A 22,045-nucleotide genomic window follows, 5' to 3' on the forward strand; every position below is an offset into this window, starting at 1 on the left:
GCTTGCACGTTCTCTCTTCAGCGTCATGATCCGGCCCATCTGATTGGCGGGCTTCAAAGTCAGCCTTGCGAGATTTATGGTGCCTTTCAATTGGAAGCTTTTTCGTTCAGTCCGTTTGTGCATTAAACCAAGTTACTTTGAAGTATTTTGCAGTGAAAAACCTCCTTCTCGTGCAGAAGCCGCTCCCAGTTTCTTCCCGCAATGCAGCGTGGTACTTCTGAACCCTGCAAGGGTTAACATGTGGGAAAGTGGTCATTATTTCTCCTTTTATACAAGAGCTTGGTGTCTGGAGTTCTTGCCAGGACCACATGAGACTCAAAATCAGAGCCTGCCCGAAGGTTGAGGTCCAGCAATAACCTTGGTTGTTGGCGACCTGATCGTCTGCTGGGTTGGAAGGACTGGGATGGTCACATGGGGGCTGTCTGTGTTTCATCAAATGACAACTCCGTGTAATATGCTTGCCTTGCAGCAAGGACTCAAACCAGTCTCTAGCCAAAAGCATTTCATTATCATTGCTTTTTTTCCCAGTCTAGCAAATGTTGAATTGTTGTATCTGTGTGAGACTGAAGGGGAAAGCAACGCAATCTTGGGTAAAACAGGCTTGTTTATCATCTGTCTTTAGAGTAAAAGGGGCCGTAACTCATGTGTTTTATGGTCCGCTATTGCTCTCTCCTTGTTATGTATTCAAAGAAAGGAAGGATCCCATTTTTTTTCAGGGACCCTCAGTGAAGAATTTGGTTAGCAGAAGACGTCTTACTGATTCTTGGCTGAAAAGAAGTGTAATAGACTGGCAAAGCTAACATGAGCTTGTAAAACTCTTCATTGTCTTTTTTTGGATTTGACAAATGAAAAGCTTAAGAGAATAAATACAGAGAGATTGCACGTGAATAAAGATACTATTTCTCACTCGTTTCTGCTCATCAGAGTTAAGTATTAGAATAACAAGGAGTATGAAAGCCGTAGGTTAAATAAGTTCACTCCAATTTCCCGTAAGCCAATATCCCATCCAAGCGAGCGTTATTTGCTGCTGTAGATGGTCGCTTCCATGGAGAAATTGAGTCTGAATGGGGCTGGAGACTGTGCAACCTTCTCACCCACTCAGAGAAGGTCTTCCCAGGTCAGGGGTGCGACCGGCAGTGGAAAAGCTGTGCGGAAAGCTGGGGTTTGCCGCTGCTTCCACTCTGTTTGTTCTGTGGATAAATAAATTGAGGGCTGGAGTCTTGACGGCTGTCAGTGTGCCACCTTTGAATGTCTTCTCTTAGAGAAATAGGAAAGTCAACCACATGTCCAAATTGGTCCTAATTGTTACAGGAAGGCTTCTGAGCAGTTCCAAGACCATCTTTTTCCACTGAGCTTGTATTACAAAATATTTCTGGAATTAGATGGAGCAAGAGAAATAGCAACTTTTTTTTTTTTTTCTTTCACAACTTGTACTTCATGTCGAGATGCCTTTGAAACAAACGTGACCCTGTCCTGTATGTTGAATTGACTTTCTGTGGACTGTGACACGCTCAAGTGCTAGGCTTTAAATTGGGGATGGCAAACCTCAGATTAGGATGGTGGTATTTGTAACCTCTAGCATTTTCTATCCCTCTTTCCCGCAGGATCTCCTGCCCTCACTGGCACTGGAACCATTGCTGTCACAGTGGATGATGTCAATGACAATGTCCCCACGTTCGCCTTTAATGTGTATTCTGCCACTGTTCCGGAGGATGCTCCTACGGGGACAGATATTTTGCTTGTAAACTCCTCAGATGCTGACGCTTCTACAAATGCTGTTATTAGGTAGGTCATTCACTGTTCCTGTGTGCAATACTGCCTCATACCTTGCCTGAAGACTTTTTTTTTTCTGCTCAGTGTCCATCACCAACATGCCATAAAGCTGTAAGACACAAAAGGATAGCTGATACATGTAGCTAAATTATTTCAGCAAACCTGGCTTTTTTTTTTTTTTAATGGGATTTCAGTATTCTATTAAGGACAAGTAGAGTTGCAATGTTGTTTTAGTTTTTTGCTAAGTGAAAAGCAAAAAAGATTAACTTGCGTCTGGGTGTAATTGTTAATAGGCTAGATTTATATTTCTCAATAACTGTAGTAGTAGAAGAATTTTAAAAAATAAAAAAACAAAGAAACCCTGAAACTCCAAATAATATTATAAATGGATTAAGCACTTCAGCTTGCAGTCTTTGTTATATGCATTCCTTGCATAAAGAAATACAATATAGGCTGTAAATTATTATCGTTACTGACTGTCATCAGTCTGTGAAGCCTTTGGAAAGGCTTTTGCCTTCTGTTTAGCACAGCTTTTAGAATTAAGGCCTTGTAACGAAGGCTATAGTAAATAGCCATAATACAAGTTGGCCTTTTTGCTTTAAATGCCAAATTATTTCCAGAGTTCAGTTGATGCAACTTAACTGGGCACTGGGCTGAATGCTGGCCATTCCCAAATTCACAGAGAAGAGTAATGAAGATGCTAAGTGGCAGCGACAAGCTGAGGATTATCGACTGAAGACTGATTTATTGCTAATGGATACAAAGCAGATTCGGATTAGTTATTAATGGAAGGGCACGTCGGTAATCTCGTCACATTTAACTGTTGTGACTGCAAACACTTGTATCTCTGTTTCCAAACTTACAAAACAGGATATAAAAGTGGTTTCTTTATTTACTTTTGTCAGTTCACCTCAGTTCATTCTTCAAAGTGCATAAGAGTAACACTGTAGTTGTAATTTTTTTTTTTTTTTTAAAAAAAAGTAAAATAAACCAGATCTGTATTATGGCAAAGCAAGTGTGTATAAAATACTGTAATATTTTTTTTCCAACTAGCTCCAAGCCAAAAATAGAAACTTTATGTTTTGGCGTCTTTAGCATTTGAAAAGCATCCAAAATTGCCATTTATTAAATTGTGAAACAATGAAGCTTTTAATTCTATTCACTCTCACTCTAAGGAACTATTTCTGGGAAGGTCCTTTAGAAAAAGGAATTTCATACGAAGCATGAATGATCGTAAAGATTGCATCTCGTAATCAGAAATTATCAGGGTGCTCTCAGATTTCTTTAGTGTGGTTGAATTGCTTTAATATCTCTGCCATTAGTCTTTGTCATTCACTCAGTACCTCCTAGTGGAATAGTTGATAAAAATATTTCTTTTCCTTTGTAAGTAGCTATTTAAAAATTATTTTCAGGTTTTGTTTTACACTTTTTAGACTCAGGAACATACTTTTGTTTTTCTTGGACTGAGTTTGTCCAGATTCAGCATTTAGAGTAATGCAAATCTTAAAATATGGCTGATATTACAAAACTGACAAAAGCCAGAGGGACCAGAACATGTAAGGTCGTCTTGTCAGCGGTGTTGAGCACTCAAAATTCCTTTTCAGTCTTCTTAGAGCCTGTTTCAAAATCAAATCTTTGGATTCTGCTAAAATTGTCATCTAAAGTCAAAAAATGGACTGTATTATGCAAGAAGTAGATAATCTTCTGCACAACTCTTGCATATCCATATATGCTGGCTCTTCTTTTATTTCTGGTGAAGTCATTAAAGGAGGCTGATGAGGTTGTTCATGGCAGTGCACACTTGAGCAGTCTTGTTAAAGATAGAATAGATAAGAGGGGTCAGCACGGACTAGTCAAAAGGCCAGATTTTAAGCACTTCAGTCAAATTCCTTTTCTGATAGTTGTCACCATTAAAGTTTAGGGTTGGGGTGGTTTTTATTTTTGCTTCGATTTAGAAATTTTTTTTGTAACTATGCTGAGACACGCATTATCCAGTTGATTTGCATGCAGTTCTACTCAGATATAACTCAGCATATCCTATGGCAAATGCAATTTGTCTTTACCCTCTATTTTTTTTTAATTAAAAGATTTTCATAGCGTCTTTCCAATGCTCAAGCTTGAGCTATTCTGTGTATGTGGACACAGATGAGAAAGTCTGTCTTCTGCAACACCTCACGCAGGGTTAAAACATTGCAGATCACAGGTGAAATTTGCCCACGCTGCCGGTATTTAGGGAGATTTAAGTGGTGCTTTAGGCTTTGTGCACATGACTTCCACCCTAGATGCACATCGCTATGGCTGGAGAATAATTACATATGTCCATCATATTATATCATAATTAAGCAATTAAAGTATGCTCACGGCATGCTGTAGAGACTAATGACTGAGCAGGAGAAGTTGCCACAGCTTATTACACAAGCTGGCTGTCAATTCTCTCGGTAACGCTTCTGGCCTGTGTTATTATTTCTGTCATAACCTGTTCTGATTTTAAAAGGTGAAGATAGGAATATTACTTTTTTTCATAAAGCAGTTTATTCTGAATCTTTTATAGAATTGTATACCTCAAAAAAGCTGCTGCTGTGCTGTATCAAGCTTCTCTGAAGAAGCAATACTAATCACAGCTGTCTTCATTGTTGTCAGGGTTATAATATTGAATATGGAAAGTCTTCATTTTCCCCAGTTTTTATTTCCTTTGTTTTGTAGAAAACCCATATCAAATCACATTTTCGCACATGGATGTGTGCACATACATATACACCAATCAATGGTCAAATTCAGGTCCCAGTTAGCCTCTATTAATGTAGCTCTTAATTTTGCTATGAATTACTATGAACTAACATTGAAATCAAACATTAGTCATTGAATTAACATAGCAAAACTTAGCTCAGTATCAGGAAACAACATGAATTATAAATCCTCATATTATTTTGTAAAATTGTCATCCTTTTATTTCAGAAAATAGTAATTTTTGTAATTATATTCTGCAAATTGAGTTAAGAGGTATGTCAGTCTTTTGGAATAACACTTAATGCATTAGCCCAGGGAAATCAGTACCAGAAGTGCCTCCAGTAGGCGATTTTGAGAGTGTGTCCAACTGTATCTCCAAATGTACAAAGGCTCAGTCTGCTCTCCATTTATTAGAAATCTATCTGTGTAACAGCAGCTACACTTGGAATTCTCCAGAAATGTCATTTATGACAGATCTCTAAATATGGAGGAGAAAAAAAGTGAAGGCAGATGGATAGTCAGAAGAAAATCCATGTGCTGATATCCATCAGCATGGTGGTCTGAAGAGTACAGAAGATTGTTATTATCTTAGGACAGCAGGCTGCCTTATAAAATGCTAATCAAATTTTTCTTCCTTGTTTTTGATTTCAAACAGCTATAGGCTTACCGGTGGCAATTCACAATTCACAATCAACCCATCAACAGGACAAATCATCACCAGTGCTCTCCTTGATCGAGAGGAGAGGGAGAACTACACTTTGGTGGTGGTGGCAAGCGATGGGGGCTTCCCCAGGGCTCTCTCCAGTTCCACCAGCGTGCTCGTCTCTGTGGCCGATGTGAATGACAACCCGCCCAAATTTCAACACCATCCCTATGTCACCCACGTCCCATCGCCTACCACTTCAGGTAACCTGATAGGTAGCAGTGCTTGGGATACTTCAAATTGCATGAACATCATAATGAAATGCAAAGTTGTGCCATGAGAAATGTTTCTGAGATGTTCCTCTGCAGCTGTTTTCCAGGTTTTATCTTCGTGTTGCATGGGAATGACTAATGACAAGGCTCAATATATATGAAAGCTTGTTCCTTCCATCCACGTTCAATTACTTTCCTGAAGTTGTGTAAAGACAACATAGTGTAAATGAGCACCCACTCAAACAAGTGGTTAAATTATATTGCTAGGGTTAGGAAGGCAGTGGCCTGTTTTTTCCTCAGAAAGTCTCCTCCTTCATGTAGATGTTCATTTTCCACCCTGAGCAAGTCTTAAAGAGGATTTTGTCAACCTCTTCCAAAAAGGGAATATCTATATCAGATGTTAATTGTGGTACCTTTCCTTGAGCCAAGTGGTGAAGTGAAATGAAATATAAGTAAAACCAAGCAGCAACTTTCCTTTTGTGGAACCTGCACCCAAATTAAAGTGACTTCACTCAATGCAGGAATTAATTTCTCATTCAGTTTATGTTTAAAAAAGCCTGATAAATAAATACATTAGAAATGAGTAAAGCCGAAATACTAATATTTTCTATTTGCAGAATTGACATTGCAAAGAGAAAGAAAGGACAATATATGTATTTGCATGAGGATGGAGAGAATTTTCTGAAAGATTCTGCTATTTTTTTTCCAAGATTTAAAATGGACTAATACTAGGACCTGTACTAGCTCAAACCAGTAAAAGGATTTTATAATATAATCACTGTATTACCAGAGATTCACCAAACTGCAGTCAGAGTGGTTGGCTGTGGAAGCTGGTGATGCTGAGTATTTTCACATGCACACGCATATGTGGGTATGTGATGCCTACAGAGGGGAGTCCAAGACAAATGGTTTACAAAACAATTTTTCCTTTAAAAGAACAAAAAATTGACTTATTTCCATGTCTTAGGCTTTCTCTCTAAATTTTAAACAATTGCAAATACTTCTCCTTTTTATGGAAGAATGAATTTGTTTACATTTCTTCCCTGTTTCCAGAGCAGCATTATGAAATTATTTTATTATTGCATTGGTGAATCTTTGTGTGTTCTGACTAGGGCACGGTGCCTTTTGTGGTTCTTTTTGGAGTGTTTCTTTAAATGCGTTTATGAGGAGTACAGATAGGTTTAACGGATGTTTTCTGGCAATATCTTTTTGGATGCTTTTTTTAAGAAACCTGTTATAACTAGAAACATGTAGAAAGCCTAAACTGTGTTTACTCTGTTTTTAACTTAGCAAAAAATCTAGGGATGCATGCACTTTTTTAATTTGCAACTTCCTCTGTTGATAGTTCACTTGAATGTAAAAGGAAATGTTAGTGTCTTTACACATTATTTGGAAAAGCTGTTGACAATGATGTTGCTAGCAGGCATGGGGTCCATTAAAAAAAAAACCCAAACAACAGCTTTTTTGCAGTCCAATGTATCATCTGAAATAACTTTTGTGAAAAAACAAACAAACAAACAAAAAAAACGAAACAAAACAAAAAAACCCCACCCTCATAACTTGATCAAGACTTTTGCTTTTATTCCAGTCACACAATATCCAGTGTACATTTTGAAAGAAGAAGCTTAATTTTCTTGTTATTTTTTAATCAAGTTTGAAAGGGGAAACTAGTAATAATAATAAATGATAATATAATTTGCTTAAATGAAGGAAAAAAAAAATTAATTTTTTCCTGTCCCATTTCTCGCAAGGGTTTGAATACTGTTCTTGTCTAAATATTCCTCCCCTTGGAGTGCAAATCATCGCACATGACAAATAGTGACATGAAGTGTAGTTTTAAGGGGACACTGTCAAAGTCATTCCTGCCTTTAAATGATTTTTGCCTCAGAGGTTGAAAACAACATGATTTTATGCAGGAGTAGGTATTTTCTAAATTTCAGTACCAGTAAAACATCAACAGCACGTTCTGCAAATCGGTTGGACAGTGTCAAATTTGAAAGACATGCTGTGGATTAGATCTGTAAACTCCAGTGCAAAAGAACACCCTGGACTCTCCTTGCAGATAGACAAATGTAGAGGTTAATGCAAATTATGCCCCTATAGTCGAGCTCATTGTGAAGCATAAATTCAAGAGATCTAAAACATAATATATTCAGGTCATTGCACTAGTGTGCAATTGTTTTGTATTTCTGTGTGATTCTATTCCTATCTCATGCTTTTACAAATGCAGATCCATTAGTTACTGTCCTCAGAATACTCTTACAAAATTAGAAGTAAGAGGCTTATCTTGTTAAAAAAGCAGTTCATTTTCAGAGCAGTGTAAGGAGGAACATACTGCTCCAAGACAACTACCAGGAGAGGGACCCTCGGGAGCGCTTCTGAGTGAAAAGCTGGCATTTCATTTCCCATGCTCGGTCAATCTGAAGATGCCCTAACTTTGTTCTCTGTTTCAGGCTCGTTCGTGTTTGCTGTGACCGTCACCGATGCAGATGCTGGCTCCAATGCTGAGCTCCATTATTCCCTTGTGGGGAAAAACTCCGAGAAATTCCACATCGATCCAGCGAGGGGGGCAATCCTGACTGCAAACTCACTGGTGGGAGAGTCCGAAGTCACCATTTCTGTTCATGTGAGGGACAGCGGCCGGTACCCCAAGACAGACTCCACAACTGTCACTGTGAGGTTTGTGAACAGAGCAGAATTTCCTCACGTTCAGGCAGATCAGGAGACCTTCACATTTCCTGAAAACCAAGCGGTTGGTACGCTTGTCACCACCGTCTCTGGGTCTTCAGCCAGAGGAGGCTCCTTGTCTTACTACATCGCCAGTGGTAACCTGGGCAGCACTTTCCTGGTCGACCAGGTGACAGGACAACTTTCTGTTGGACGGGCTTTGGATTTTGAAGCCATACAGAAATATGTGGTTTGGATCGAGGCCAGAGATACAGGCTTTCCTCCCTTTTCCTCATATAAGAAACTGGAAGTAACGGTCATAGACGTCAATGATAATGCGCCGGAGTTTGAGCAAGATCCCTTCATTGTGGAAATAGCAGAGAACCTGTCCCCACGCAAGATACTGATGGTGGCTGCTGTTGACAGGGACAGTGGTCTAAACGGACAATTAAATTATGAAATAGTTGAGGGCAATATGGAAAATAGTTTCAGTATCAATCAAGCCACCGGTGAAATCAGAAGCATCAGGCCCTTGGACAGAGAGAAATTGTCTCAATACACACTAACCATAAAAGCTTCAGATAAAGGCACACCACTCCAAAGCACAACTGTCAAAGTTATCATTAATATTTTAGATGAAAACGACAATGCTCCCAGGTTTTCCCAGATATTCAGTGCTTCTGTGCCTGAAAATGCACCTCTGGGTTTTACGGTAACCCAAGTCACAACATCAGATGAAGACATTGGGGTGAACGCCGTCAGCAGGTACTCCATAAGGGACACGAGTCTCCCATTTACCATAAATCCCAGCACTGGGGACATCACCATCAGCAGGCCACTAAACAGGGAGGACACGGACCGCTACAGAATCAGAGTCTCTGCGCATGACTCTGGGTGGACAGTGAGCACAGATGTTACCATATTTATCATGGATGTCAACGACAACGCCCCACGATTTACAAAGCCATCCTATTACTTGGAGTGTCCTGAGCTCCCTGGGATTGGGTTGAAGGTCACCCAGGTTTCAGCCACCGATCCTGATGAAGGGTCGAACGGCCAGGTCTTCTACTTTATAAAATCCCAGTCCGAGTTCTTCCGAATTAATGCAACCACAGGAGAAATTTTCAACAAGCAGTATTTAAGGTACCAAAACTCCAGCGGTTCAAGCAATGTCAACATCAATAGGCACAGCTTCATCGTTACTTCTTCAGACCGAGGCAGTCCTCCGTTAATGAGCGAGACAACCGTCACCATTAACATAGTAGACAGCAATGACAATGCACCGCTGTTCCTCGCTCGTAAATATTTTACTCCTGTTACTAAGAACGTGAGAGTTGGCACAAACTTAATTAAAGTTACTGCAGTGGATGACAAAGACTTTGGTTTGAATTCTGAAGTGGAGTACTTGATCTCTGATGAAAGCAAAACTAATAAATTCAGACTGGACAGGCATACAGGCTGGATTTCTGTGTCGTCTTCACTAATGGCTGATTTGAACAAAAACTTTCTGTTTAATGTGAAAGCAAAGGATAAAGGTAATCCTCCACTCTCATCTGAGGTAGCTGTTGAGATAGTAGTAACAGAGGAAAATTACCATACACCTGAGTTTTCTCAAAGCCGTATGAGCGTTACTATCCCAGAGAGTCACTCTGTTGGAACAGTGATCAGGACAATTTCAGCCCGAGACAGAGATGCCGCTATGAATGGATTAATCAGATATAATATTTCCTCTGGAAACGAGGCTGGCGTCTTTGCTATTAATACAACTACTGGTACGCTGACACTAGCAAAACCACTTGATTTTGAGTTACGCCGGAAACACGAGCTAGTTGTTACTGCTACGGATGGAGGATGGGTGTCCAGAACAGGCTACTGCAGCGTCACTGTTAATGTCGTTGATGTGAATGATAATTCTCCAGCATTCAGCCCTGAGGACTACTTTCCCAAAGTGTTAGAAAATGCCCCCAGTGGGACAACTGTTATTCGTTTAAATGCTACTGATGCTGACTCTGGACCTAATGCTGTGATTGCATATGCTATTCAGTCCTCAGATAGTGACCTCTTTGTCATTGACCCCAATACAGGAACGATCACCACCCAGGGATTTTTAGATTATGAAACAAAGCAAAGTTACCATTTAACGGTAAAGGCTTTTAATGTCCCGGATGAAGAGAGGTGCAGTTTTGCTAGTGTCAACATCCAGTTAGAAGGAACCAATGAATATGTGCCCCGTTTTGTGTCCAAGCTTTATTATTTTGAAATTTCTGAGGCAGCCTCCAAAGGTACTGTTGTGGGTGAAGTTTTTGCAAGTGATCGTGATATGGGAACTGATGGAGAAGTCCACTACCTTATCTTTGGCAACAGCAGAAAGAAGGGCTTCCAGATAGATGAGAAAAGTGGCCAGATCTACGTTTCAGGACCTCTTGACAGGGAAAAGGAAGAACGAATCTCTTTAAAAGTCCTCGCAAAAAATTTTGGGAGCATTCGTGGTGCAGATATAGATGAAGTAACTGTTAATATCACTATACTGGATGCCAATGATCCTCCCGTTTTTACCTTAGGAACCTACAATATAAGAATCAGCGAGGGTGTTCTCCCAGGCACCCATGTCACGTTTGTGAGTGCCTTTGATTCAGATTCTGTCCCTAGCTGGAGCAGGTTTTCCTATTTCATTGGGTCTGGCAACAACAACAGTGCCTTTTCCATCAACCCACAGACAGGACAGGTGACGGTCACTGCAGAGCTGGATCGAGAAACATTGCCTGTGTACAACCTGTCTGTGCTGGCCATTGATTCAGGAACGCCATCTGCTACAGGAAGTGCCTCTTTATTGGTAACTTTGGAAGATATCAACGACAACGGCCCTACCTTGTCCACCAGCCAAGGAGAAGTCATGGAGAATAACCGTGCAGGAACTCTTGTGATGACACTTCAATCATCAGATCCTGATCTCCCTCCGAATCAAGGTCCCTTTACGTATTACTTGCTCAGTACTGGCCCCGCAACCAGCTACTTCAGCCTTAGCACCGCTGGTGTTCTGACAACAACGAGAGAGATCGACAGGGAGCAAATCAGTGATTTCTACCTGTCGGTGATTACGAGAGACTCTGGTGTTCCTCAGATGTCTTCCACAGGAACTGTGCAGATCAAGGTAATAGACCAAAACGACAACCCATCTCAGCCCAGAACAGTAGAAATCTTTGTTCACTATTATGGCAACCTCTTCCCAGGTGGAATTTTGGGCAACGTAAAGCCACAGGATCCAGATGTGCTAGACAGCTTCCAGTGCTCCCTCACCTCAGGAGTCACCAGCCTCTTCAACATTCCTGGGGGTACCTGTGAGCTGCACTCACAGGCAAGGTCCACAGATGGCACGTTTGACCTGGCCGTCCTCAGCAATGATGGGTTGCACGGTGCTGTCACCAGCAGTGTCCGGATTTTCTTCGCGGGCTTCAGCAACACCACCATTGACAACAGCATCCTCCTCCGCCTGAGTGCCCACAGTGTGCGGGATTTCCTGACAAATCACTATCTCCACTTCGTACGCATCGCCAGCTCCCAGCTGACAGGGCTGGGCACTGCCGTCCAGCTCTACGGGCTGTACGAGGAGAGCAACCACACCTTCCTGATGGCAGCTGTCAAACGCAGCAACAACCAGTATGTGAATCCCAGTGGTGTGGCCACCTTCTTTGAGAGCATCAAAGATGTCCTCTTCCGCCAGAGTGGGGTGCGAGTTGAGGCTGTGGACCATGACTGGTGCCTGCAGAGCCCCTGCCAGAACGGAGGGAGCTGCCTGAGGAGATTGGCGGTGAGCCCAACTCTGAAGAGCCACGAGAGTGTCCCTGTCATCGTTGTGGCCAACGAGCCCCTCCGGCCCTTCGTGTGCAGGTGCATGCCAGGGTACGATGGGAGTCTGTGCGAGATGGACATTGACGAATGCCTCCCTTCGCCTTGCCACAACGACGGGACTTGCCACAACTTGGTGGGGGGCTTCTCATGCAGTTGCCCGGAGGGCTTCACTGGCATGGCTTGCGAGAGGGACATCAATGAGTGCCTTTCCAACCCGTGCAAAAATGGTGCCGCCTGCCAGAACTTCCCAGGAAGCTTCAACTGTGTTTGTAAAACTGGGTATACAGGTATGCTTTTACTTGTCTATATCTTACATTCCAGAAGAGATGGAAAGAGGGTGGAAATGTGCATTTTAGCACAAGATTGTCTGAATACCCAATCTAGTCGAGCAGCCTGATCTACTCGGGGATGTCCCTGCTCCTTGCAGGGGGGTTGGACTAGATGACCTTTGAAGGTCTCTTCCAACCCTAACTGTTCTATGATTCTATGAATATGAGCATCCCCAATAGGTGAAGAGGTCATGCAGAATGAGGTGTTTGTAGTTATGAAAACTAAGAAGGCCAGGTGCCCGCAGTATTATTTTATTTTAGCTCTGTCATCAGGCAAATCTCACTTACCTGATTTGCATTAGAACAGAAAGATTTTTATGAGAGCTATTTTAATTTATTAAATATGTAGAAACCATTTGCAGTGCTTAAGTATGGTTTTCTGTTCTTGTTGTTGTTATGCATATTGTGGTAGCATTTGAAGACTGCTAGGAGTGTGCGAAGCAAGATCGGCCTCTGCCCCAAATTGCTTGCACTCATATGAGACAGAAAACAGATTAAGCATGGGGGGAAAAAACAGAATGCAGACTAAATGATCAAGCATGTCCGTTCTATGTTTTGTCCCTTTGTCATTTATTTTTTTCATTAACGAATGATATGTTCTCAGCATTCCAACCTCTTCTGAGTACTTTTTCTTTAGTATTTATTAATTCAAACATCCTTGCAGGGTGATTGGACTAGGTGAACTTTAAAGGTCCGTTCCAATCCAAACCGTTCTATGATTCTATGATAGCAGTATTTTATACCTGGAAAAGCAGACTGATGTTTTCTTCTGTCATGATCATGATATTTAAGGAAGGTCTGAACAATTTTAACCGTTGCTTATGAACACCTTTTACCAACATCATAAAAAAAAAATCTAACCAGAGAAGGTTAGGTAAGGCTTTCCTTACCTTTTCTAAGGAGTATTTCTGTATCGCAGACGCCCCAGGGCAGCACAGCCATGCTCATTGTGGTGTGGGTATTCAGACTTGCCACCAAGGGCACCAAAATTAATTTGTAACAAGTGGAGTGATCAGGGGGTTGATTGTTCTTTTAGTCCTTTTCTTAAACTGGATTAGTACAGGAGATGTGATACACTTTACTGCAAAGGAGAAGGTTAATCAAGTCCAAAATAAAAGTTTAACTACTCCATTTAAAACACAGCTACAGCAGTGGATGCATGTTCAGTGTGAAACATCTGTAGATATAAAGGACACTGATGTGATCTTCTGTGTGAAGCTCACAAAGGTACTACTGAGCCTACAGTCAGGAGCAATTGTTGTTAATTGTCAAGGCGTTCTAATTAAATTACCAATCCAGGGTTTTATTTCATGTTGTATTAGTACATCAAATTATTTTGCCAGGAGCATGGCAAAATAGTTCCAGGGCAGCAATGCCCTGTAACTCTTAGATCATCAGCACCAGAGATTACATGGGCATATGTTTGCTGTTGCAATGAAGCAAAACACTTCATTAACTCTAGCAGCATACTACAGTATATGCCTCTAGCCTATAATTTGAAACATTAAAGAAATGTCCAGCTGATTATTTTTCTCCTATTAAAACTCATATCTTAATGTTCAACCCTTATGTCAACTAAAAATAAAGCTCTACATGTGACAAGCTCGAAAAAAGAAGAACGTTTTAGCTCAGAAAATGTGATGAGAAACTTGCAGTTCAAAGTGTTGGATTTCTTTTGTGGCATGAATTAAATGTGGCATCTGATATGAGCTTTCTTAAACTCCTTGTCAGCACAGATAACTTTAAAATAGACTACCACTGAGGCAGACGTTTCTATTTCGGAGTCAGATCTTTTTAAATCAGTTGGCCATTGCAGAATCAGGAATTATTTAAGTGTCTGGGGATTAATCGATCAAGACAGAAAACAAATGGTACCAAAGTATGTAATTAAATACCAAAATATCTTCAGAGTTGAATATCAGCAGAGCTTATTAGATAAGATCACAGTTAATATTCAGTATATTTAGACATTTTGTGCCTGCAAAAGCATATTTGAAATTCTGCAAATTTAATATGCAATAGGTTCTGCAGACAAATGTCAGAATACAGATTGTTTGAGAGTGCTTGACATAGAGACTATTATATCATTATTATACTGCCAGTAGAGAGAGAACACAGCTGCTTGGGCATTTAATCTTGATTCATATATGATTAGAAATAGCAATAATGAATGTAAAAATAAAGCCTGAAACTGTTTCTTTATGAATATAAACCTTGAATGCCTCAGAAAAAAAAACCAAAAAAACAGCACACATCCAAAATTCCAAAATAGTGGATTTCTAATTCAGTTTACCATATACACGACTTTGCTGCTTCTCTTGGAGTGAAAATACAGTCTTATAATTGAATTTGTATGCTCGGTTAAAAAATAATATTTACATGGTACTGCATACAAGGTGAAATTAGTATTTTCTGAGACAGACTCTCTGTTCACTGTGAATTAGAGTACATGAGCTGCAGACCTTTATAATGGCCTACCTGAAAACTGAGTCTTACTTTTCCGTGATTTATTGTGTTTTGTCAGCTGCATTTCACTTCATCATGCTGCAAAGGTAATGTAGTTCTTTTCACTGAATAGGATTATAAAGACTGATTACCTCAGAGCAACATCATTAGGGTTTAAACAATCTGTTATAATTACATCTCTTAATGATGATCAGGTTTTGTTTTTAAAATATTCACTTTCTGGAGGGAATATACTTTGTGATTTACAGTAGTTGTCTACCCTTCCTTTGAACCCTTCATTTCCTGTTTTCCAGGACTCATTAAGATGAAGGAATGTAGGTTTGTGGAAGTCTTTCAAATGCAAGATTAAAATATTAGAATAACCACTTTAAAAGACAGGGACAGAACCAAAAACTAAAACTCTCAAATCAGCTGAAATCTAATCCAAGGGCATTCAGCTAGTATCTGTTCCTGTTACATTTTTCAATTAAAAAAAAAAAATCAGAAACTTAGATTGTTCAATAAGCCCCTGCATGTGATATCATCAACCTGAGGTGATGAATGATAAATGCTGAATGCTGTCTGTTATCAATTATCCAGCGTTATCCTTATTTTCATAATCTTCAGAAAAAATCTTTCTGATACAAAATTTAACACCCCAAATCTTTCAGTATTTCAGCTGAGAAGAGATCTATAAACTCAACTAACTGCAATGTTCACCTGAACTGGACTGTTACTGAGGTGGCTCTGGTTTGGAGTCTCCCTGGGTTCCCAAAACATTGGCTGAGATGTTTCCTTCCTGTTGCTGGATTTGTCAGCTTGAAAGGCTCATCAAACCTGTATGATTAGCCTAATTCTTTATGCTGTCCAAATAAAATTATTCCCCAGATGAGAAGTGCATAGTAGATAGTCCATCAGTGTGGACTTGAGTACACTCTTTTATTAAGATACTGGAAAGCTACCATTAGCATGCCGCTAGGGAAATAACTGAAAGGAGTAGGACAACCTGCTGCCATCTTGGATGGCTCTACTTGCTAGAAGAATAAGGTGTTAAAAGAAAAAAGTCAAAGTTTAGTAGGAGTTTCAGGACCAAGTGCAATGTCACTGGTATCACAGCGACTTACCTGGAGGAATCCCCACGGTGAAGAAAAGACAAACAAGAGAAAAGCCCTGCTGGGTAAAGCCCTGAGCAGCCTGATCTAACTTTGAAGGTTGCCTTGCTTTGAATGGGAGTTGGACATCGTGACCTCCAAGGTCTGTCCAGCCTAACTTTTTCCATTATTTCTGGAGTGTGTGTCCTTGTTCAGAGGTGTAGAAAGAAACACTTCTGCCAATCAAGTCTGGGCAATAACAGAGGGAAAAAATAGGAGCACAGCAGGAACATGGTTTAGATGAAAAGGGAAGAGTAAGAAAGTGCAGTTTGAACACTGATAGACCATCCAAAAGCCAGGAGTTGATAGAAACTCTCCGGATCTCGGCAGAGTAACCAATGCAGGCTGCCAAAAATAGCTTGAAATATGGAGACTTTTCCTTAGAGAATGGACAAGGAATGCACGAGAGTTTCTGTCTCAGAGTAGCCTAAGGAGGGACTGACCCAAGATCTGAAGGTAGCAGGAAATTTGGATGAATTAATGAAGTTCCGGATTATTCAGAAAAGAAGGAATGAAGGCTTGTAGCAGCAACTGTCTTAAGAATAAGCTAATGTAAGGTAATTGATAGGTAAGGTTGCCTGAAGGGGTACACATAGGAGAAGAAATTCAGGAGAGTTGGAGTCTTTTAGAAGAAAGAAAAAGTGTAACTAAAAATTATCTTAAAACACCCTAAAGACGGTTGTTGCTAAGAGTTTTAGGTGATCATACCAGGATTTTTTTTTTTAATTGAAAATGAGTTATACACTAAATAAAAATAAGTTTCTGTTCTTTTGGTAGTTACTTGACATTATATTGTACTCTTTACCTATTTATTTGTTTATTTATTTATTTATCAGTTTCTAGTTTATAACTCTAATCATCTATTTACCAGGTTTTTCTAATGATCTTGCTTTATCAAAGTAATTTATTCTAAATCCTTATACAGAACAAACATAGTGATAAACTAGAATAGTATTCCCAAGTTTTACTTTTGTCCTGCCGATATCTGGCTGAAGGACTCTTGCTTTCTAGGATAAGCATGCTTAACATGCATTGAAAGAGAAGAATAAGCTTCATAGACGTCTTTTGTTGGATAGTTGTTCCAAATGTAAGTAGACACATTTTTTCCCAGCTCTTTAGCACTTCAGTGAATGGCAAAGAATAGCTGAAATTTCTTCTTCATTTTAAATAAATATTAATTTTAATAGCTCTGATGAATTGTTAAATCAGAGTATTTGTCTTCTGCCGTGTCAAAACAGTTGGAATAAATGCAAACACACTTTTATTAGTTTCATGAATTATTCAAACAATTGTTAAATATGAAGAAGATGTTGTTATTCCCTGGTTAAAATATGTGCAGCTAAAATAAACATCCATATTCTGTTGCTGACTCAGCTTTAATGTTAGCTGAGAAAAAGAAGAGCATTTAGTTAGACTGAATTGCAAAAAAAAAAAAAAAAGAGTAAGCCTTATTAGCTACATTTGATTTTTGAGAAAACGAAGAAACATCATTGAGCTATTTTAAGCATCTCTGCCTCACTCTTGCTACGTGTTCTCCTCGGTAAGTCAACAATCTGTACTATGTACCATAATTCTGAAATAAAGAAAACAGCAAAATCTAACATAAAAAGTTAGCTCATCCTTTAGTCATGCCCATTAGAGAATAAAATATAAATAAATACCCCAAAAGCATAATTAGATTCAGACACTGGAAATGTTTCCTGGATTTATGGTGAATCTACAAGTTACGTATTAACCACAGGAATCCTCCAGCGCTCCATTTCCATCCCGCTTGGAGGGCTGCTGCTCACATGGAAGAACTGCCTGCAAACTTCTTTAGGTGAAACAGAAAACAGGGGGCGGGGGAGAAGAAATGTTCTTAATTAGGTGACTGAAGTTGTGAAATTCTGAAAAAGCTGTCAGATTTAGTATAGCACAGTCCTGATTTTCTCCAGTTTTAGGGACCAACAATCCCTGAGGACTGCATATTGTCCATTGCTGTCTTGTGAGATGTAAAAGTTATATGTGACATGTAAGAATGGACACCCTCTATGCAAGCTCATGTTGTACTTTAAATTTAAACATATATTATATTTCTGTGATGTGAGGAATAAAATAATTCATTATCAGTGCAATAAGAAGCAATAAGGCAGCCTTAGCCTTTGCTATGTGTATATATCCTGGCCTTGATGAAGTTCAAGGAGAGGTCTGAAAGACCGTGGCTGATTTTGCCAGGTTTTGCAGAGAAACATGAGGGACAAACATGACAATACTTCCAAGTTTTTGCTGAGGCAGCAGTGAAGGCCTGGCACTGCTGGCAGGAGGCAGGCGGGTACCAAGGGTGGTATGTGGTGGAAGTGTTGCTAAGCTGGTAAAAGCTAAGTAATGAAAAACTTAGAAGTAAAGACCAGTATTTTTGTAGCTAATCTTTCCAAAATTTTAACTTTGTACAAAGAATCCCCTTGTCAGTATTCAGCATCTGTTAAAATCTTCACTTTTTCTCTTGGTTCCCTTCCTTGTTGAAATGAATGATGTGACTTCAGTTTATTCTCTGGTGAATAATATTTACCACATGTGACAGTGTCTGCTTAGAAAAGGACTGGATCCAGGGTAACTTGTTTTAGCTCCGGAGGACTGTGGTCCCTCCGAGTCAGGAAGGAGGTTGTAATTGATGAGGAAAAATAAGAAAAATTACAGAATGTACAATAGCAGCCTGTGTTCAGCATGCTGTCTTCATACAGGGTCCTGCAAGGGCTGTCTGTATCTCCTGTACTGATGAGTACGTTGCATTCAGTAGAGGAAAAATAGATGTTTTTTTTTGTTTTGTTTTAGTTCAGCATCTCCTTTCATTTCATGATCTCTTTTAGAGACACCAGTTAATTAAAAAATTGATTAAAAAAACCCAAAACATCACCAGTATCTGTATGAGATTATTACAATGTGAAACACTTGAAAAGTAAAGTTAATTTCTCAGGGCTGGGAGCAGCCCAGCATCGTGTCTGCGTTTCCTCTCTCCATCCCACAGCCGCAACTGGTCCCTGGCACCCTCCCTCTTGGCCATGCGTTCAGCGTTGGTTCAGAAGCTCATTAGCTAAATACCAGCCTGACTTTCCTATTGACCTGAATACTCTGACCTGGAAATTGCTTTTTACTCTCTAATGGCAGGGAAAACGTGCGACTCCGCTGTCAATTATTGTGAATGCAACCCCTGTTTCAATGGTGGATCCTGCCAAAGTGGGATGGAGGGGTATTACTGCCACTGCCCCTTTGGTGAGTACAGCTTTCCTCTTCTCTGTTTCATCTTCTCTTTCCCTGATAATTTATTTTTACCTATATAAAACCGTTGAGTGTGTATATGGACGCTGGTCCATGGACAGATGTTGGTCATCCCCTAGCCCCATTGTCTTCAGTCAGAGATGCATATAGTACTGCCAAAATAATTTAATAATTATTAGCATTTAATTATCTCAAATTTGGTTTGTGGAATGAACCCAAGGAAGACATAAAAAAACTCAGATATTTCAAGGTATCATGATATAATTGCAGCAAGACTGGTTCTGAATGCAGAATAGTCCAGAATTGTCATTGCTCATATAGAAAAGCATGAAAGTAAATGCAAGAGGTTAATAAAAAATCAAGTAAGCCTGAGAAATCATCTACAATATTTTAAGGCTGCTGAAAACCCTCACACAAAAGTATGGTTCTCAATACACATTTGTAACTACCTCTGAATGCAGTTTTCTACTAACATGTGGACTGACTTCTTTATTCTGTTTTATTTCCTTTGTTTTACATTTCCTCAGAGTTTATTCATTTCCTATATAGTCGTAGTCCATTGTAAATATAACTAATATTCATAAATTAAGTAAATTTTTTGTCATTGTTGATGCAGTAAAAACAATCAAGGGAAATTATGTGACTGAGATCTGAAAATAAATATGAAGCATGCACCAAAATATTCAAATCAATAAAAATAATGAGAAGGCATAATGTTTTAACCACGTATCTGTTTATATCATAAGTATAAAAAATGACCTGCCAATTGAGAAACGGCTCAGATAACAGCTATCAAGAGAAAAATAAGCTCAAGTTTCAAATTTATTTCCGTAACTGGATTAACAAATGCCTGATGATAATTAACAACCATATTTGACATAGCTGTCAGACTGGCTTTTTGTTTGTTTTCTAAAGAAACCATAGAGCTCAATTAAATGTACTTTGGTTTTCAATAGATGTAACTGTCATTTGTAACTCAATTTTTAAGTTTAAATGTATATACTTCAACATCCATGGGTAGGTAATAGGATTCTTCTGTTCGAGTTGCATGTTTTTAATCATACCTGTCTAATACCAGACTTTACTTTTAATTTTGCAGGAGTTTTTGGGAATCATTGCGAACTGAACAGTTATGGATTTGAAGAGTTGTCGTATATGGAGTTTCCCAGTATGGATCCAAACAATAATTACATCTATATCAAGTTTGCCACTATAAAAAGTAATGCCTTAATGTTGTATAACTACGATAACCAAACCGGAGAGCGGGCAGAATTTCTGGCCCTGGAAATAGCAGAAGAGAGGCTGAGATTCTCCTACAATCTTGGCAGTGGCACATACAGGCTCACCACAACTAAGAAAGTATCTGATGGACAATTTCACACAGTGATCGCCCGGAGGGCTGGAATGGTAAGAAATGCCAAAATGAGAATTTAAGACGAGTTCAGCCAAGTCACTTTAGCTTCCAGATGAACTCAGAGGAACATATAATTAATAGCGTTGCATTTGCTAGCAGAACCTCCAACTTTGGAAAAAAACCTCCCTCGTTTCTGCCTTACTCCAACTACTCAAAAACCTATAATGGTTTGTTTAGTATGATGATGATAAAGAATAATTTAAAAAACATGTGCAGTGCCCCATACTCTAAATGTGAAAAATGAGAACCAGAATAATTAATGAAATAAATTACTACACATGAGGCTAATTAACTGATGCAGATTACAGAGATGATTATCAGGGAAGGCTAATTACCCATAGTAACTACAAAAAGCCTCAAAATCATTTTTTCTCAACATTGGGAAAATGGAAGTGAACAAACTTAAAATTCCAAGCATCCCTGACCTCCCTGAGCTAGTTCAGAGATTTTACCAATCTCATCAGACTAGAAGCCTGTTTTTCCTCTGTAGAATACATGTAAAAAGCCCCCATTGAGAGGGCTTTTTATGGGGGAAGGAGGGAAGTTACATTTATTTTTGTCCATCAGAAAGCATCTGAGGGGAGGAATTCTGCCAAAAACTGGACTAGGATAACTGAATGCCATATACCTGGTACTCTGACCCCTCTCCTGCCTTTGTTTTTTTTTCCAGTAAATGTTTTCTTTTCATCTTCTCCCATTTTAAAATAATATTTCCAAAGCAGAACATAAACCAAATGCTCTTTGAGTTCAAGCCAAGCTTTTTGACTCCACAGTGTTTGAGTTAGAAATGAAACCAAATCTATTTGCCATCCACAATCAGTAACTATTGCCCAGCAGCTCTCATCTCAACCAGAAATGGCCAGAGTACGTGGAATCTCATCTTCTTCCCATGTTTGAAATTAAAGTCATAGACAAATAATATACGGTTGGAGCTCCACATTTTGGTTTATGTATTTCAAGCCAGAAGTTATGTAGGGAATAAAAGAACAAACTGTTCCTCCCCAGTGTGGCTCCCCCTGAGTCCTTGTAGAGATTTCCCATCACAAAGTGCTGCAGAAGGCAGTGCTGCTGAGATACAGCCGCCTTCTATTTTTAAGCTGTGCTGTTCAGAGAGCCCTGCTGAGGAGATTCAGGTCCAGGGTGAGGTGTCCATAGGCACAAATGTCCTGAGAGCAGTGGAGGGATGTCTGGGGTTCTTCATACGAGCAGGGTTGTCTCCTGACCTTCCTAAATGGTGCTTTTTTCTTCCCTCTTAGAGAGTCTTGAGCCCGAAACGGCATTACAGTTGCATAGTGCAAGACCTGATTTCTCCATTTATTGAAAAAGAAGTGGTTTAGTCTTCAGCTAGATTTGCAAATCCAATTTGTGTGTGTTTGTAGGGGTTATATATCCCAAGAAGATGAAGGATAATTGGAATGTTGAGTAATGACTTTGTTCTAATGTGCCTTAATATCAGATACTTAATAATTTGCATCACAGCTTCCAAATGGTTAAGCGCAAAGGTGCAACTAAATCCTGAG

At 39.6% G+C, this 22,045-nt stretch overlaps 1 protein-coding gene across 1 annotated transcript in view; it reads left to right on the forward strand.

The window, feature by feature from the left end:
- The window catches only part of FAT4 (FAT atypical cadherin 4), a 142,641-nt gene that overhangs the window by 100,397 nt on the left and 20,199 nt on the right, over nt 1-22,045 (forward strand). The window contains exons 7-11 of the mRNA XM_086746095.1: nt 1,605-1,785; nt 5,156-5,406; nt 7,869-12,218; nt 19,001-19,105; nt 20,211-20,518. Coding sequence (XP_086602221.1) covers nt 1,605-1,785; nt 5,156-5,406; nt 7,869-12,218; nt 19,001-19,105; nt 20,211-20,518 — 5,195 coding nt within the window. The remainder of the gene's footprint in view (nt 1-1,604; nt 1,786-5,155; nt 5,407-7,868; nt 12,219-19,000; nt 19,106-20,210; nt 20,519-22,045) is intronic.

The sequence above is a fragment of the Chlamydotis macqueenii genome, chromosome 4 (genome assembly GCF_036417535.1).
Source record: "Chlamydotis macqueenii isolate bChlMac1 chromosome 4, bChlMac1.mat, whole genome shotgun sequence".
Taxonomy (NCBI): domain Eukaryota; kingdom Metazoa; phylum Chordata; class Aves; order Otidiformes; family Otididae; genus Chlamydotis; species Chlamydotis macqueenii.